We start from the raw sequence: 19,741 nt of genomic DNA, 5'->3' as shown, positions 1-19,741 counted from the left end.
TCTAGTATATTTCCTGGAAGGCTAGATAAAGGGCTAATAGCTACTAACGTTATATCCAATGGCATTTCCGTTATACATAAGCTACAGTTAAAACTCAAACTGCATATGATCGGCACGATCCTCAAGCATGTATGCATGAAGGGGGCGGGGGACGTTGTTTCTTATTTTTATTTTAACTTTTTTAGCGTTTATCGCTTTTCTGGTCAAGCATGACCGACAGAAACAGGTTGAAACGGGATATAGAGCAGGGGAAGACATTCTGCTAAATGACGGCGGGTCCGGGAATCGAACTCGTGTCCACCAGATCCGTGACGCAGCACGGTTTTCCCCGACGCAGAAATAGCGCCGAGATATGCAGTGAGCTACTGGAGCTCCCCGTTTCTTATTATTGATTACCAATAACCGTGTTCGTCTAAGTAGCCACATATGCTGATCGTATCGTATCATAACAAGGCCCGATCGGGCTGTAATTTACGTGAAAAAGATCTTACCATGAGCCGGTTGGATCCCCCAGAGCATTTCCCCGCCATCTGGTAGATCGATATGTCCATTGGCTGATGATAAATCCCCTTATTGCATAGTGAAATCCGCGATCCAAAACGTAATCCAAGCTACAGGCTGCACATCCAGAATCCAGCTAACTGAAAACTCCATTGAAAGTAAAAAAAAATAATGCTCCGTTCAGCCACAGGGCACACTGCATTATCGCGACAGCGCCCCTAAGAGGATCTGGCCGGTATTGCACTTTGGCGAATTCAAAGAGTAGGGTACATCTGCAGTGCAGCTCGGCGACCTTGTTATTAAAATGGAATAAAAGCCAAAACAACTTGCCACGGATATATCCGTCCTTCGGTCCTTTAACACTTTGAGTGCCACGTCGGGTTTTCCTTTTTACACCCTTGATGCCACGGTCCACTTCAATGTTAACGTTAATATCGCCTAATCTATGTTTTAAATTATGGCTATGTGTCTAATCTGCCCGTCACTTATCAAAGACTATTTTCCAGTCAGTGCTGTCAAGGCAGATTGGTTTTTTATCGCTTCATTTCCGTTTCAGAGCATTTTGAAAAGCACCCGTTTTGAAATAAAAAAAAACAGTTAATTCTAGACCATTCTGTGATAATCGTCTTTTACTGGAATATTCCAGAACGTCGATATTCGTCAGCCTATTTATGAATCGTTTTCAAATAAACGCTAGATGATCAATATTATACGTGCACGCAAGCACATTTGCGCCGCGCACGGATAATCGGCGTGTTCATTTCCTCTTGGACTTTTCCAGTGAAACCGAAAGAGCCCATTTCACAAAACAGCCTATATCTTCATCAAAATTAGTCTGATTATCCTAACACTGATAACATGGATTCATTACCTGACATCAGATGGTATCCAACTGGTATATTCGAATTCCTGATCACTAGGGCTGTCTTAAATAGCTTCGTTCGATGGCACAAGCTTCGAACATTAAAAAAAAAATCGAAGTTAAAAAAAAAAAAAACTATTTTTTTTTAACTTTTTTTATTTTATTTTTTACTTCTGTGTGTGTGCATGGGGCCATTGGGTGGGGCCGGGGGACAAATACACTGGAGGAAAGTAACCCAGCTCAGCACTGCCCAAATTATATCATCACTATTGCCTGTTTGAAGGATATCATCCTCAAACACACCACCTACACGCCTATTCTCAGTCCTTGCCCCACAATGGTGGAATGAACTACCCACCCCAGTTAGGACAGCCGAATCCCATCCAATCTTTCGACGTCGACTAAAGACTCACTTCTTCAACCATTATCTGAAATAAAATTTAAAAAATAAAATAAAAAAAATCTAACCCTAACTAACCTTACTGTCATGCACTTGTCCTAATAAACTAACCTACACTGTAACACGCAACACTTTGATGAATATTGTTACTCAGCTAATAGAGTTGTATCCTTCCTGATGACCTGTCGTACAGAACTTGTAAGTTGCTTTGGATAAAAGCGTCAGCTAAATGACTAAATGTAAATGTGAATGTAAATGCCTTGTAGAATTCCACACATAACACCGGTTCCTGACAGGGAGCGAGCGAGCGAACTACAGACGAAATCGCGCGCGACACTGTCCTGATATGAGGCGGCGCGTGTCCGAGTGTGTCTGTGTGTGTGTCTGTGTTACCTGGAAGCACACGTGGGGGGGGCCTGCGATTCTTGACCAATAAAAAGTGTTTAGGGGCGGGACTCGGCCGCGTAATCGCTCAACTAGAGACACAGCGAGCGAATATCTGAGGGGTGGACGACATCGCTGCTCAGTTCGCTGTCGCTCGCGGCAGGTCAGGATAGTCTGATTGAAAGGAATACATTTTAATCATTTTCGCAATCACGCTCGCTCGCGTCGCTCCCTGTCAGGAAGGGGTGTAAGAAAGAAAGATACTGGGATGAATAAACAAAATAGGAAATAAAATGTAGAAATGCATGCAATACATAAATAAATATGAATCTCCATATATGAAATGGAACATTTAGATAAGGTGCTACTGAGATGTTTTGGTGAGTTCTTTGTTTTTTTGTGGAAGTAGCCCTTCTTAAAAATGCATGAACATTCACTGATAATTGGTCTGTAGTGGAGTCTACAAGGTCTACATTGTCGGACCATGTAGAATCCGGACCTTGTAGACTGACATAATTCTGTGCATACCGGTAGTTTAGTCTACACAGGCCATATTTCAAATAATCAAAATCTTACTTCATTCATCTTAAACATTCTTGATTTGGGGGATTGGTAGTTCCCATGAAATCTGAAGTTGTTCAAACGACAACAGCGATCCACCTTGAATTAAATCACACTGTGTTGGCTGCGTCACAGTCACGAAAGGGGCTACTTAATTCATTAATCCAATCCACTTTATTTATAGAGCACATTTAAAAACAACAAAGTTTACCAAAGTGCTGTACAAGTCCCACAACATAAGATTAAAAAAAAAAAAATTATTATAAAAAGAAAAAATGAATGAATTAATTTTTTTTTATTCAAAGCTTCGAATTAAAATCGAAGCTCGGCCCCGGAGCTTCGATTGCGAAAAAAAAATTTGAAGGTCAGCCCTACTGATCACCATTCGAAAAAATCGATAAGTGTATGGATCCAACGTGTATACAGTGCAGTACATGATTCCGCGGGGCTGAGAGGCTCCAGAATGAACTGTGGTAACCCCGGCTGGATCAGTGGACTGGAAAATGTGGAGTACCGGATTTTTTTCCCCATCCATTTTCATTGAGTCCATTCCAAAATCCCTTATGTCATCTGGGAGACGATAGGGGGCGCTTTTTTCCACATATGATCGCCGGCGGTGCTCGGGTATACTCGGGTAGGCTCGCGTGATGCAATATGATTTCAGATCGCTAAAAAAAGAAATCAGAGAAATCTCGTGAGTGGCTTTCAACATAACTATTGGAAACCCGAGATATCTCGTGTGTGGCAGTTAAAGTGTTAAAGGATAACTCCACTTTTTTTTTAAATTAGCTTATTTAACATCTTCCCTGGAGTTAGACAAGAAGATGCATACCTTTTTTGTCTCTGTGCGTGCATTTTAGCTTTGGGAATAGACGCTCCGTTAGCATAGCTTAGCTTCATCACTGGAAGTGGGGGAGGACAGTAGCCTTACAGTGCCTTACAGTGTATTGCAAGGTCCGACATTGACCAAACTTGATATGCATGACCTTGGTGGGCTCTAGGTCAACTCCTGAAAAGGGGGTCAATGTCAGACCTTGCAATCAAAAGTTAGGGGCGCACTGAAATTATGGCAAGGGTTATTAGCCCCCTAACTTTTGATTGCAAAGTCTGACATTGACCCCCTTTTCAGGAGTTGACCTAGAGCCCACCAAGGTCATGCATATCAAGTTTGGTCAATGTCAGACCTTGCAATACACTGTAAGGCACTGTAAGGCTACTGTCCTCCCCCACTTCCAGTGATGAAGCTAAGCTATGCTAACGGAGCGTCTATTCCCAAAGCTAAAATGCACGCACAGAGACAAAAAAGGTATGCATCTTCTTGTCTAACTCCAGGGAAGATGTTAAATAAGCTAATTTAAAAAAAAAGTGGAGTTATCCTTTAAGCATGGATTCGAAAGCCGGATATATCCGTGCTTGGGCGGGATTGTGTTAAGTGAGTTTATGTGACCGTTGTTGTTTCTTTGTTCTCAGATTGGATGTGAGGATGGGACAGTGAAGATGTTTGAAATACATAAAGAGAAAATTCAGTTCCAGAGAAACCTGGACAGACAGAAAGGTAGGAGCAGTGGTTCATTCAAGATGGACTCCTGGTGTTTTTACATTGTACCTAAATGGGTTTCATCCATGCAGTTTTCACTTTTATTCGATTTGACATTGGATTTTATTATTGTACTTAAAATGAGCTGCGTATTATGCAATTCATGTAAATTTGAATTTGTTTCGGATACCATAAAACATTTAAAATCAGAGTCTCAATTAAACGCTGAGTCCTTTTTACTGGCCGGGTAAATAAATGCTGGTCTCAATTAGGGATGCACGATATTGATTTTGACACCGATACCGATAACTTTATGCTCCTCAAGCCGATACCCGATATTTATTGTATTATAATATTTTTTTGAACTGTATATATATATATATATATATATAATTTTTTTTTTATCACACTTTTTTTTTTTTAGTAGTATTTATAAGCTCCGATGTCATCGGTACTGCTATCGGTACTCGAGAAATTATAGAGTTTTTTTTTGAGGAATTTAAATGTCGCAAACTAATCTTGTTGGCAGTTGTCTATCTCTCCTGCCTGTGTCTCTGCCTGCGCGGGGAGCTCTGTGCTCTCTGCCTGCTGTGCTCTCTCCTCTCTTCCCCTCCCACACACACTCACTCACTCACTCACTCACTCACTCACTCACTCACTCACTCACTCACTCACTCACTCACTCACTCACTCACTCACTCACTCACTCACTCACTCACTCACACACTCACTCACTCACTCATACACACACAGACACAGACACGGGTGCTGCGCTGCCGAGTACAGACCGCTCTGCTCTCATAATGGCGGACAGAACGAAATGTTCAAAAGTCTGGGTCTATTTTACTAAAGTCGATGCTGACAACGCTCGTTGCCATAAGTGCAACAAGACATTTGCCAGTAATGTATAAGCGCTGGTACTTGTCAATGTGGCTGGCGGGGAGATAACGTTAGCTCCGAGTAGAGTAATGGCTGACAATCCAGAGGTAAATAAACGAACGAGAGCTTCTGATTGGTGGTAAGAAGAAGAGGTGGGTGCAAGCCGTGGGACGTAATTGGCAGATCGACTGTCTGTCTCCGAATGTAACGTGACTATGTCACAGCCAAGAAAGGGAGCGCTGGATTTGTGAAAAACTCCCTGTTCCTAAACCACACGCTATCAGTTTTACCACAGTACTGGCAAAACGGGAGGAGGCTATAATAAAAACAAGCGCCCTTCATCCAAATCCACCCACACCGGATTTCTTTTAACCAAAAAATGTATTATATGTTATCGGAGCTATCAATAACGTTATCGAGTTTATCGGGATGACGTCATAATTGCTGATATATTATCGTGCATCCCTAGTCTCAATTATAAGCCGGGTCTGAATTCATTGTTATATTTCGTATAGCTTTGCGCTCTGCTCTATTGGAACTGTCCCTTTAATCATATGCTATCATGAAAACTTTCAACCACGTGCACGCACCACACCTGCCTGACCACGCCCACATATAAGCGGGGTCATGGCCATACTACCAGCTCCTTCCCTACTTTCACCACCGTGAAGTACGTGTATAGAACCTCTTCAAGTTCAGTGCTTAAAGTAGTTAGTTTAGTTAAGGAGCTGTGTTGACATTAGAGCTGCCGCGGTTACTGCATTACCGCGGTATCGCTGTTACATCACGCCTCACAACAAGGCTAATAACGTTAGCTCCCCGCCGGAGTGGACTACCAGCGCTCCACAAGGACTAAACGAGGCATAATGATTTTACTGCAACGAATGTTATAATAAAAGCCCTTCGTTCTATACACTTGTCTGATTGAAAACTTTATTAACAGACCACAGAATGGGCACAACTCGGCACGCTCTGAGCAAAGGAAGGAACTGAGATATGAATTGAGTAATGCTTGCCTTGCTATGGTCCGGTAAATACGCTGATGTTATTGAACGTGTAACTATGTAAGGGATAATGTATAGCTACGAGGTCATTGTCGCAAAATAATTGACCGACACAGAGTTTAAAATACCGAGCCGCCTCGGCGAGGTGTTTTAAACGTCAGTGAAGGTCAATTATTTTGCGACAATGATCGAGTATAGCTATACATTATCCCGCTTATTACATGGCTAACTTACTAACAATATACCTAATTCATTTTACATCGACTCGCAACACTGGTTCTGGCTGCGTTCTGGCTCCGCTCGTCGCTCCGCCCCCTGTCATCGCCGGCAGCAGAACACCGGCAGTGTCTAATAGACCTGTCTCAAACCCTGCCCCTTTTCTTGATCCTCCAATCACAGCTGTCGCTTACCTCTGACTTGTAAGCGACAGCTGTGATTGGAGGATCAAGAAAAGAACTATACCATTCCCAGTGGAGTGCAATACCAGCCAGAAGGCGTAGGGGGCGGTATTTGCCCTTTTGCGAGCTCAGACCCATTCCCAATGATAACATCAGGCTGGATGGATGAAAATGAATGGATATTGCTAATAAAAGATAACGACCAAAACCAGACTATACTCGTGATTGGCGCTCAAGCGATGGCGAGTTAAAGGCCAACTTGCAGGTTGTATTTTTGTTCAATAAACAATGTGACTAGGGCAACGGTGACTTTCATGAAGAGGGGGAAAAAAAATTGCGAAATTTACCCAGTTTTAGTGTTTTTATCAAACATTTTGTCGACCAAACCACAACCTCCACGCATGCATATTTTAATCCATGGTTCATAACGTGCGTGTGTCATCTTAATGATGACGTCACACAAGGTGCAGGGCAGCGAGGGGCTCCGAGAGTCACAGCAGGTAGTGGCAGGAAGCAGAGAGCCTTGCTACTACTAGCCGAGGAGCTAGTCTCAAACACTATTGCTCCGTGATCATAGCCATTCATCTCTAAAGCTAACCACTATTTGTAAAAGCCACAACCACGTTACCATATTTGTAATAATGTAAATCATTGTGTTGTTGTACATATTGTGTTTATAATGTTAGTAGTTAAGTTAGCTAGCTTGGTAGCAGCATTCTCGAAACGCCTAACATCACCCGATTTAAAATGGTTCTCTCCTCTTTGTATACCTTTGTCCTCACAAGTATTCTGCCAGGGAACTTATGGACACGACAATAGTAGTAGTTATAAGGTGTTTGAGCTTGTAATGTTAACGTTAGTTAGCTAATAGCTATCATGGTAGCCCGTTTCGTGACTGTGATGCACCGAGTGCTATCCGAGGGGCTTATATCGTATCAACATGCCGTGACGTGTAGCTTGCTAGCCGGCATGATGCGTGCAGTGCTTTGCCCCACAGGTCTGAGAAGAGGACCTGCACATTTTACTCGTTCCCCGAACTCTTTTACATGGCCCGATTTAAAATTGTTCACGACAGTAGACATAATGTTAACGTTAGCGGGGTAACGTTAGCCAGAGCCATATAGCCAGTAGTACTATGACCCGGACGGGGATCAGGCATAAGTTGCCTCGAGTGACATCACGGCCCTGCTAGCGTCTGATAAGCTTTTTCATTTGCTCCGTGCATGTTATTCGTGCGTGGACCTTTTTAACCCTTTCTGAGTGGCATTTCCGGCTTCAAATGGGAAAAAATAAATAATGAAATTAGATACCAATGATGTAAACTACCCATAATTGCAGAGTAGGGTTTAACCTGCAAGTTGGCCTTTAACCCGACTATACTCGTGATTGGTGCTGAATGAGTTAAGATCACTACTACTGATGCTCTCTCAAACATTAAGATCACTACTACTGATGCTCTCTCAAACATTAAGATCACTACTATTGATGCTCTCTCAAACATTAAGATCACTACTACTGATGCTCTCTCAAACATTAAGATCACTACTTATAAGGGCTTAAACTAACTTCACTAAACAAAACAATAAATCTATAAAGCCCTGAGGAGGCTGAAAACCGGCTAGAACATAAGTTGACGCGTCGGTGGCTTGTGCTGGATACTCGTCTGGTCAAAGGATTGAATGTCCACAAGATCAGTTCCAATAATGGGGGTTTATTTTACCACAGAATTACTGAATGCACAATTTGTATGTAATATAAGTAAACGCTAGTACCTTCAAATGAACAAACAAACACTATAAACTACAAACAAAACGATACACCAAACAATGATAACGCGCCGTGTCGACGTGACGGTCAAAAACGATTGGGCTCTGCCGGTCATCAGTCCCGTTACCCATTAACACATTGGACGCCAAAAACGAGTATACTCGTTATTGCCCGCCATGCGTTGTGCGCCAGAAACGAGTTAACTCTTTTTTGCGATCAATATAAAAAAAATTCGCCATGGCATTCATAATTCATCCAGCCTCTCTCCGGAACTGCAGCTGGACCCTGTCTGATATTGCAACGCCTCAATACCGCCGCCTGGTGGATGTCGGGCGAGTTACACTCCAAGCCAAACCGGAAGTGGCGCTCGGTGCATAGAGGAAATTCCTCCGGCAGTAATATCTTGTAGCGTGGGTCTAGATACACACTTGAGTGCATGGGATCGCTTTCGAAACGCAATAATCAATATGATTTCGCCGTTTATTGCGTCATACAAACGGGAAATGGATCTAGCAGATCGATGTCAAATAATTGGAATATTTTTCCTCCAGTCTCATCGGCGAACGGTAAGAGGAATATAACGTTATTTTCAGCCCGATTGTTTATTCATTTCACGGCAATCCATCTGACCAACGTATCAACCCATAGTAAGAAAAGACGCTACTGACGATCAAGGAATTATAAACGACTCCCCCCCCCCCCCTTTCTTCACGCATGATGAAGCATAATGTATACCGATCATATACATTTGAATTTTTTAATATAGCGTGTATAGGAAAGAAACGCAGATATCTATCATATGCGTCAGGGCTCGCGTTTTAGGAATTACTGCAGAAAACCTTAAAAACATACTTATATTCTCGACGGTACTAACACAACAATGTACTATGAATGAAAAAATGTAACGTTCCCACATCCGGAACGATAGATAACCGATGTTGAATGGGCCATAGTAATGTCGATATAGCTATAATATTTAAAAAGTTATAGCTCTGCAAAGAAGGTAAACATCTCCATAGGGTTACAGCACTGGCAAGACTGGGCATAAGGATGGGCACAATGCCTGGCAGACAATGTGTTAAGTAGCTTGGCAAGTCACCTACTGGTGAGCAACGGGAACTGATGCCATAAACCCAACTTGGCAGGCACAATGTATACAATGGCAGAACTCAACATAAAACCAAACTAATACATACAATATAACATATGGCAATACAACCATGCAAATTGGCTCTTACACTACTACTGATGCTCTCTCAAACATTACGATCACTACTACTGCTGCCAGACATCCAACTACAACTACTAGGAACATAAAAAGGACAATAACACTACCTTATGCATACTGCACCTTATGTGAATACTGTATATTTCAGTTAGTTAGTTAATTATATTGACTTGTTATATTGTTTACACTGCTTGTTTTTACTACCTCCCCATGCTGCTATGCTGCCTGAATTTCCCTAAGGGGATCAATAAAGGAATATCTTATCTCTCAAAAATTATTCTGTCAATTTTAGTAGCCTGCTGTGCACATGTCGTTTTCATTTGTCATATGAATATATTTCTGCACTAATAACAAATATTTCTGTACATATATATTACTTTTGGGCTTCAGCTATTCATCATTATTCTAAACTTTTTTTGAATTCTTGTTGGCTTTTTTTCCATTCTTCACACTATTCCAGGGGGCCGTGTGGTACTGGTGACGATGACGCAGTTCCCTCTTCAGGGACAATAAAGGTTTTATCTTCTTATCTTTATCTCATTGTGTTGTAGGTCGTATAATATCCCTATCCTGGCACCCCTCTGGTACACTGATTGCTGCTGGCATGATGGACATGATCAGAGTCTTCCACGTTGAGTCTGGTGAGCTTTTAACTTATTATTGATTTTATTTGATTTAATTTTATTGATGGATTAAAAACACACAAGGGCTGTTAGGCCACAACAAAAACACGACAATAACACAAAACGCATACATTTAAAACATTAGAAGACTAACCTATAGCTAACATTTTATACCCAACAATAACTAAAAACTGATTGGAAACCCATTAAAACTATAGGGGGCTATTCCTCTATTCTGTCCATGAGCCATTTCCTGACGCTTCTCTTGAAGCTGTGCTCGAGCTCTGCTTGATGGGGATAAGCAGCTTGTTCCAATCCTGGGCTCCAGAGAAAGTAAGGGAGCACTGGCCCAGTTTGGATCGGAAAGAAGCAGGCTTTAGGTTTGCTATGCTTGCGCTAGTTCTGTGGTTGTGGGATTCGTTGACTGGGGTGAAGTAGTTCTGGAGGTATCTAGGGGACCTTTGGTTTATAATATTGTGCACTATGTTCAGTATTAGCTGGGTAACTCTGGCCTCCACAGGAAGCCAGTTTAGCTCCTGAAGGTGACTCCTCCCTATGTGGGTGCGAGGGCCAAGACCCATTACCACCCTGTGGCAGAGACGGTACTACGTTTGCTAGTAGCCTGAGACTATCTCTGCCAAGGAGGTTGGCTTTCCTAGCTAGGTACCTGGTGCGGGCGTTGACTTTTCCCAGTACTTAGGAGGCCATAGCCTCCCCATCTAGGCTCCCGTCTATCATACAGCCTAGATACTTAACTTTTTTTTGGTGCTGTTTTAGGGTTACAGCTCCTAACTGGATGTTAAACTCCCGTGCTTTCCTGAGCTTGGGCTTGGAGCCCAATAGTACTGCCTCTGTCTTACCTAGGTGACACTTCACTCAACTGAAATATAATGGCTTGTTAGCACCAATTAGCATACGTCCGGTCAATGAGTACCCCTAGCCACAAGTTAGCATGTTGAATTAATCAGGGTTCCTACGGTCGGTGAAAACCTGGAAAAGTCGTGGGATTGGTTTTCCAGGCCTGGAAAATGTGTGGGAAATGATAAATCTACAAAACAATTACAGAAATATCATTTCTTCATTGTCAGTCAAATGATACATTTCAAAGCTTGATTGCTAGGAGAGTTATCTTTGAAGTAATAATAACCCAAATAACACATTTCCTTATTTAAGTTGAAGCCGGGGACATTGAAATCAAATCGGCCATTCTACAATAAAATATCACACTTTAACATAAGCACGGACAAATATACAGTGGTTCTCAAAGTTGGGTCCGGGACCCCCAGGGGTCCTTGATGGGGGTTCCAGGGGGCCCCCAGTGAAATTGGGAATAGTTTAATATCTAAAAAAAGTATTCACTAGAGGTCACTATTAGTGAATGTATACAAATGAATATTCTGATCATAGGTTTCACTCTCTCCTCTGTTATATCAACTACAATATAGACAGGAATTATCGACTAAATTAGGGCTGGGCGATAAAACGATAACGATAATCATCGCGATAAATTATTTCCTCGAAATAAACATGAAACGTGGTCGCAAAGTTTCGATATATCGATTTTCCAAGCTTGGACCAAACAACATGTATATAATCCAGTGGCGGTAGGTTGCCCCCTGGTGGAATATAATAATCTATGCACTGGGCTGTGATTACTGCATAGAAGAATGTGCGCGGACTGATGACGACATCAACTCGAAAGAAACATTCATTCAGACTGTGTTGGATATAACAAAATGGATTTATATGGATTATGGACTTGGACACATTCATGGAGAATTCAAGCCGGGACCACAACGCTTCTCAAAGGGTTGGCTTGACACGCGACGGCTCCAACTCGTCTCGTAATGACGTCTTCGACTCTTCGTTGGTTCTATTGCAGCAAAACAAGTGAGTATGAATAGCCCGTCGACCGCCGGCCATAAGAAGTTAATTAAACTTGACAGAAATGTATATCGACGATAATTATCGAGTTATATGAAAATTATTTTATTATTTTATCACGATAACGTTTTTGGCCATATCGCCCAGCCCTAAATCATTATCAAGCTAAATAAATCCTCTCTGATAAAGGTTCCTGGGATCAAATACATTTTCCTTAACCTTTTTGAGAACCACTGCACTAGGTCATGGAAATTGGTGTATTTGTAATGAGAAAGTCATGGAAAATTCGATCAGCAAAAGAATGTTTGGGAACCCTTGTTACAACGAGACTCCCCCTCTGCCTTGTGGCTGCACTCAGGCCGCGCCACCCACAGGCTGCTGGTGGAGAGAGGTGTGGGAGTGTCCAAGAGCCGGGAGGTGGTGGTGTGGAGCCTGGCCTTCCTGTCCAACCACACCATCATCAGCGGAGACTCAGCCGGAAAGGTCCAGGTATGGGACGGGCACACCGGTACGCTGGTCAAAACGCACCTGGTCACCAAGTGGGACGTCCTGGCCCTGTCTGTCTCACAGGTGAGTGTGTTAATGTCTCTGCAGTGCAGCGGTCTGTATTAGCCTGTGTAGAGCTTGGAATGCATCAGTCAGTCATCTGTCAGGCTGTTCCCATGCTGATCACTATTGAAGTATTTCCCTTTTGAACTTCTTCGGAAGCTGGAATTAAAATGTTTGAATCTTCCCTGAGATTGTAGCTTTGTAACAAAGGCCTGTGTCAATCAAACAGCCTGTGTTCTGCTAGCGACAACAACAACAAGACTTCAAAATGAAAGCTGCAACATGTCTTTTAATAATAACATAGTACCTCATCCCTGTGGTCTAGAACTAAGCTCATGGCTGTGAAACTGACCCAGTGTGTGATCGACAGGATGAGAGCAGTGTGGTGGCCGGGACATCGGAGGGCACCGTGGTCCAGTTCCAGTTCCTCTCCCCAACGGTGGACCAACCAGATAAGGAGTGGGTCAGAACCAGGACCTTCAAGAATCACACACACGACGTGCGGGCCTTGGCCCAGACCGCCACCGCTATAGTCTCTGGAGGTCAGTAGTAGGGTTGCCACGGTGATGTGAAATTTCCCATGATTAATAAACTTACTAGTGTTGTCACGATACCAACATTTGTACTTCGATACCAGCCTAAGTATCACGATACCGATTCTAAAACGATACCACAGCAAAAACCTAAAATATCAGGAAAACTAATGGAATATATTATTAGGTGACAGAACATGAAACATTCTTTATAAAATTCTTTAATTAATTATAATTAACCCCTTAACACTTTGATTGCCTAAGGTTAAATTCATGATATACCATCCGTTGCCAGCTCTATTTAACATGGAGAAGTTCCCCTTCTTTGCAGGGCTATAACTTTTTAAATTCTATTGCTAGATTGCCATTTATTAGGGCCCATTCAAGGTCCTATATGTATTGTTCATGGTGTAACAACGTTAAACTTTTTCATTCACATATTCATACTAAAATATGGTCTAAAGTATAAGTATGTTTTCATCTCTTTCTGCAGCTTTCTCCAGAACGTGATTTATAGCCCCAAATGCATTATATTGATGATGAAATACAGTTTGGTAGGAATCTGTGCGAGAATTTTTTTTTTTATTGGACCTACTTCTAGAATTTACTACACGTCATCTGATGTTGACCGGATGGGCGAGGGCGCGTTTATAATTCCGTGGGCAACGTTATACCATTCATCTAATGTGGGTCATATGTTCATCATAGCAGTTAGTAAAGAACACGTTAGAATATAAAGCTAAAACTCACCCCAGTCTCCTCGGGCCGTTGGGCGATCAGCGTGGAGTAGACAGTTTTCAATTATGGGATGTCGAAATACCGGATCTATTTCCAGGTTGTATAATAGTATATACGTCCAAATCTTGTTGTTTTTTTAGAGTTATTTCCACCGATCGATGTTCACTGTGTGAAGACTGAGTCTCTCTAACATTAGCGAGTGCCCGGACCACATATGGAGTGAGTCCTGCCGGGTTAAAGGTTGACATCCGGTTTTTCGATCGGCCACCAGATGGCGCTCTTGAACCGCTAGAGGATTGAGAGGAGATCAGAACTGTGTGTCAAGGCTGCAGAGGGGAAATATGATTCCGATCACAGATTTTTGAAATATTGATATCAAAGACTAGTTCCGGCGTCCTCGGCAACTTGAGCATGGCGGGGAATGACGAGTTCCGGCGTTTTCGGCAGTTAAAGTGTTAACACATTGGGCGCCAGCCATTAGCCTTATCCTTGTAGCCAACGCGCCAGGTTTCCATAGCCTACTTTCACTGTGCGTCACTATGTTTGGAGAGCTATATCTATATCTATATTCTTTTTTTTTTCTTTCTTTTTTATGCTTTGACAGCATAGTTTTGAACACCACACATGCTGATCGGCTGGATCGATATGAAAACATTGTAGGATCAAGGTGAAATTGATATCATATAGTCCTTACCTTTGATTGGGGTTATTCCAAAAAGAGTATTATAATTGTCTGATTGTGATTTCCAGTATTGATGTCCATCTGGTCCCGGACATAATTTGGCACAATTTATGGATAGTGTGCTAGATGCGTTTCGAAGTGGTCGGATGAAGCGATTTACTTTTTAATTCTTTGCCCGGAGGGGTTTAAATGTAACACAAGGTGAGAAATAAGGTTTCAAAGGGTGGGCGATACTGCCACCGAGCAGGATGCGGCCGGTATTGCACTTTGGCGATCTCAGAATGATTCCCTATGGCAGTGTTTCTCAAAGTGTGGGCCGCGAGGGGCAGAGGCATGACGGGGGGGGCCTTGAGATTTTTTTTTTTTTATTACAGAAAATTATCACTAAAGTGCTATCTGTTGCAGCTGCACTGTTCTCCATGAAAATACCATATTTGGATAAGTTTGACCATTTCTCAAAATCTGAAAATCATTATTTAATAAAACACGGAAAAGGATCACCAAGTTACTCTGGATAAAAAATAAACTTTACAGACAACATTGAGACAAAGCTTCCTGACACATCTCCATCCAAACTCTTGGAAGAACTCATTGAAATCTCATCTGATACCACCTGGAGAGCTAGTTTCAGAGTGTGGTGCTGAGTACCAAGTATCTCATGATGCAGCAGTTAAGGTGTTGATACCATTCAGCACCACATATCTGTGTGAAGCTGGCTTTTCATCCATGACAGCTCTGAAAACAAAATATATGGCCTAGTTGAGCCTTGAGGATGACATGCGTGTTGCCTTGTCAAATACTGACAGCAATAAAGACTGTTTGCTTATTTCCTATGTTCGCTTTGTAAATTCCCAGTGAAGATCTGCTGTTTTGCAAATATGTCAAACAGAGCGACAGCTGATGAGCTCTTCAAAATGATTGACAGTTACCTGACAGAACATGGACTGAAATGGGAGAACTGTGTGGGCTTTTTCTCTGACGGTACGCAGGCCATGGCAGGGAAAAGGAGGGCGCTACAGGCGCTCATCAAGGGGGTCTCGCCTAACGTGCAAATGGACACACTGTAAATTCACAGAGGCGCTAGCGTCAAGACAGCTTAGCCCTGAGCTCAATGAGGTTTTGACAGAAGTTATAAACGTGGTAAATTTCATCAAAACCCGACCCCTGAAAGCGCGCTTGTTCTCTGTGCTGTGTGAGGAGATGGGAGCTGACTATTCTGCAGTGCTGTTTCACAGCGAGGCAAGGTGTTGTCAATTTGAAAGGTCACGATATTGGTGTTATTTCAATAAATTTAAACATGGCCCATTTCATGACTATTTTGTTGGGGCGAGGGGGGGGCCCAAAATATTTTGGTCTGCCAAAGGGGGGCCTGACAGAAAAGGTTTGAGAAGCACTGCCCTATGGGAACACCAAGGTCCGTGAAGATATAATGAATAAAAATATTTAGGGCTGTCAGTTTATCGCGTTAATTAGATAAATTAATTACACAGCAAATGATCGCGTTATGAAAATTAACTCAAAATGTATTATATAAAAAAAAATTATAATGATTATTTTATCATTCATTCCATAAGAATGTAGAATACACATTTACAGATTTTTTTTTAATATGGTCCATTTGCATGTTCTTGGTATCTGATTCTAGGGACATCTATGGATCTCAGGGAATGTATTCCCAGTGTCAGAAATACTGTGTCTGTTACTAGGCTTGAGTAAATTGTAATGAACCAAATGAGAATATCAATACATTTTTTTTTTATCTTTGACTGAATAAGACCATGCTAAAATTGATCAGACCTGAAAAATCTAAGCAAATGAATAACTGGAAGATGATTAAACAGAAGGTTTTGTAGATACAGTACTGAATTCTGCCATCTGGACACATGCAATTTGAAATATGATTATAGAATAGCAGAATGGTTATGCGATAAAAAATGTGATTAATTAATTAGATACATTTTTTTAATCGCCTGACAGCACTAAAAATATTGAATAAAAGAAAAAACGCCAAGTGATTATCCGCCATTTTGAATGAGCGTTGAAATTTCAAAAAACTAAAAACGACCCAGCTGTTGGATAATCGTGTTCTCAGCCAGTAATCAACTCGTCACCTGTGGTTCCGTGAAGTTTCTGCGTTGTGTTGTTTGAGCCCCATTTAAACTAGATTAGTCCTACTTTGTCTAATTCCATGTGGAATCTAGTAAGCGAGGGAATCACCAAAGTTCCCACGTTAGAGTCACGATATTGTAATATCGCAATATATAACCTTTTTACAGCTGCAAATTATGATTTAATTAAGCTTTGTCAACATCTGCAAGAAAGATATATCATCAGAAGATGACATTTTCAGTCTGCTCACAAATTTCTATTGCAGCAAATTTGGATTGTCATGGAAACTTATTTTTTTTATATTGATACTTGTATACTGTATTGATATCATATCAGCACATAAAATATTGTCCGCTGTATTAATTCCCCCCCGCCTCACCCCTAGAATTTAGCAGGTCATACTTGCAACATTTTCAAATCTCTGGTTTATCCCAGGTATGGACACTCAGCTGTATGTGAGACCCTTGCTGGAGAAAGTGGAGAAGAACACCCGAGAATCAGCCCAGCACAAAATCCTTTTCCCACACGTGAGTATAGAAACTAGGTGTGTAACGGTACGTGTATTTGTCCCGCGACTTCATGGTTCGGTACATCCAGCCATGTATGTACGGTATGTATGTATTTTCACATCGTCTGTTAAAAACTCCCAGAACAATCACTCGCTGAGGAAAAGGTGTATTTGCACCATATTTCACATGGAGGTTCAAGACGCCTAAATATAACTTTCCATGTTGAAAAAACATTATTTCCCTGGTATATTATGGTGTTATTCAACAAGGTTTTTTCACTGGGTGTTCTTTTTTTTATTTCAAATATTGTATGCTCAGACAAAATGTATATATGTGACTTTACACTGAATTAGAAATAAAGGGTAGGTTCCCCTGAATCATACCAAACATTTGATATTGACTTAAGAAATAAGGTCAGAATTGGCAAAAATATACCACTATGTGTCCAGGCTTTAGAGGGTTAAAATCTGATGTCAAGTCTAACGTGCTAGAAAACAAAGCAAAGTGACTTGACAAGAAAAATATGTACATAATGGACAGACATACAGAAAATAACATGAAACAGTTACCATAATGTGTGTGATGATATGATAAAAGTAATTGGTATTAAATAGGTCTTACATTTTATTTGTTGAAACAATACCCTGATACTGTTCAGTAAAACTGATGGTCTATACCAGGGGTGGCCAACCCGCGGCTCGTGAGCCGCATGTGGCTCCTTTGCCTGTCAATGTGTGGCTCTTTCATCCATAAAATAAAAATATATATATTATATATATATATATTTTTTTGTATGTCACTCATTCCACAAGGATGTAGAATAAACATTCACAGATTTTTTTTTAAATGGGCTATTTGCATGTTCTTGGTATCTGAATCTAGGGACATGTATGGATCTCAGGGAATGTATTCCCAGTGTCAGAAATAGTGCCGTCTGTTAATAGGCTTGAGTAAATTGTAATGAACCAAAGGAGAATATCAATTATATTTATAAAAAAAAAATTATCTTTGACTGAATAACACCATGCTAAAATTTACCAGACCTGAAAAATCTAAGCAAATTAATAAAGGGAAGATGATTAAACAGGTTTTGTAGATACAGTACTGAATTCTGCCATCTTTTTTATAATGTAAATTTCTCCACCATTTTTCATCATATTGCAACACCGTTTTTTGCTAGACGTTCACAGAAAGGTAGAGAAACTAACTGCGTTCTGTTTTATGGCAATAACGTTCAGGTTTGTGGGAGATAATCCCAAAAAATAAGAAGTCCAGAAGTCAGATGATTGACAGGGGCTGGTGTGAGCTGGGTAGGGTAGTTTTTCCGAAATTCGAAAGCCCAGAGTCTCTTCCTTCAAAAGACTACACTCACTTTTGGCTGCTCCACTTCCTCCTGTCAATATGCGGCGATTTTTCCGACTCAATGCCCTGAGATTTCTATAATCTTATATTTCACTAATAACATTTAAAATCATTGGTAAACAAATGTAATGCTGAAAATATACACTTTTACTGTATATTTCGGGCATAAGAGGTTAAACCCTGTGAGGCTCAAATTAAAAAGACATTAGCAACTTCAGAGGGTGGGACATATAAACACATCTACTATCAAATAGCATTGTGAGGCTGAACAACAGGACCAACGTTTGGACTATACATGTGCTTAACATTTTTTAAATAAACATTTACAGATTATTATTATTATTTTTATTAATGGCTAAACATGATTTTGTAATTTTGCAACCGGGTGTCTCACCGGGTACTTTTAACCCTGTGAGGCCCAAATAAAAAAGACATTAGCAACTTCAGAGGGTGAGACCTATAAACACATGAAGGGTGCCGTGACTGAAAAAAAAGGTTGAGAAACGTTGGTATAGTGTGGCTCTTTGTGGTACCACAGTCATTTTTGTGGCTCTTAATCTCTGACTGGTTGGCCACCCTATACTGTTCAATAAAAGCGATGAATTGGTACTCTGCATCCACCAATACTGAACGTTTAATACTCTGCAGTGAAAAAGTAGTGTCATCTTTACAATGTCCCCTTACGATGTCAGTCCTGTCTCGTCTGGTCTGTAGAGAAGCCTGGTGTCCTGTGGGAAGAAGACAGGAATGCTGCTCTTCCAGTTCCCTGGTCATCTAGAGCTGTGGAGGCTGGGAGAGAGCGACGGACATGGTGAGACATTATTTAACCTCTTATTAAGCATACACCCCATTTTGCAGAAAGCGATTTGCATACCTTTTTTTGGCTTAGCTTTATATGTATAGCACATGCATGGGTCTGGTCTCTTGAAAGGTAACATTCTTACGTTGCTAAAGCAATAAAGAAAAATCACTGAGTGCTAATGTATTAGAGAAACAGAGATTTGAACACACTGAAATAAAATATTTTCTCCTTACTTTTGTGTTGACTTGTTGCCAGATTCCTGTTTTTGGCCTTCCAGGTGAGAGGTAGGAGCTGGAAAACAACGGTTCCATAGCCTGAAGTCTTATAGTCATACAGTCCAAACTAGTTTTGTAGAAAGGTTTTTGTAATGTGTGTGTATTGTACAGCGTGATTGTCCAAAATGGCTGACCATTTCTATTCATTCTGACG

At 41.2% G+C, this 19,741-nt stretch overlaps 1 protein-coding gene across 1 annotated transcript in view; it reads left to right on the top strand.

The window, feature by feature from the left end:
* utp4 (UTP4 small subunit processome component) overlaps positions 1–19,741 on the top strand; it is a 77,855-nt gene that overhangs the window by 21,242 nt on the left and 36,872 nt on the right. Inside the window, exons 4-9 of the mRNA XM_084335345.1 lie at positions 4,179–4,263; positions 10,073–10,162; positions 12,387–12,598; positions 12,948–13,119; positions 17,075–17,166; positions 19,225–19,321. Coding sequence (XP_084191471.1) covers positions 4,179–4,263; positions 10,073–10,162; positions 12,387–12,598; positions 12,948–13,119; positions 17,075–17,166; positions 19,225–19,321 — 748 coding nt within the window. The remainder of the gene's footprint in view (positions 1–4,178; positions 4,264–10,072; positions 10,163–12,386; positions 12,599–12,947; positions 13,120–17,074; positions 17,167–19,224; positions 19,322–19,741) is intronic.

The sequence above is a fragment of the Notolepis coatsorum genome, assembly GCF_963971535.1.
Source record: "Notolepis coatsorum genome assembly, chromosome: 18".
Classification (NCBI taxonomy): domain Eukaryota; kingdom Metazoa; phylum Chordata; class Actinopteri; order Aulopiformes; family Paralepididae; genus Notolepis; species Notolepis coatsorum.
Note: the sequence above shows the minus strand (reverse complement) of the source record. Positions and strands in the feature narration are given on the sequence as shown.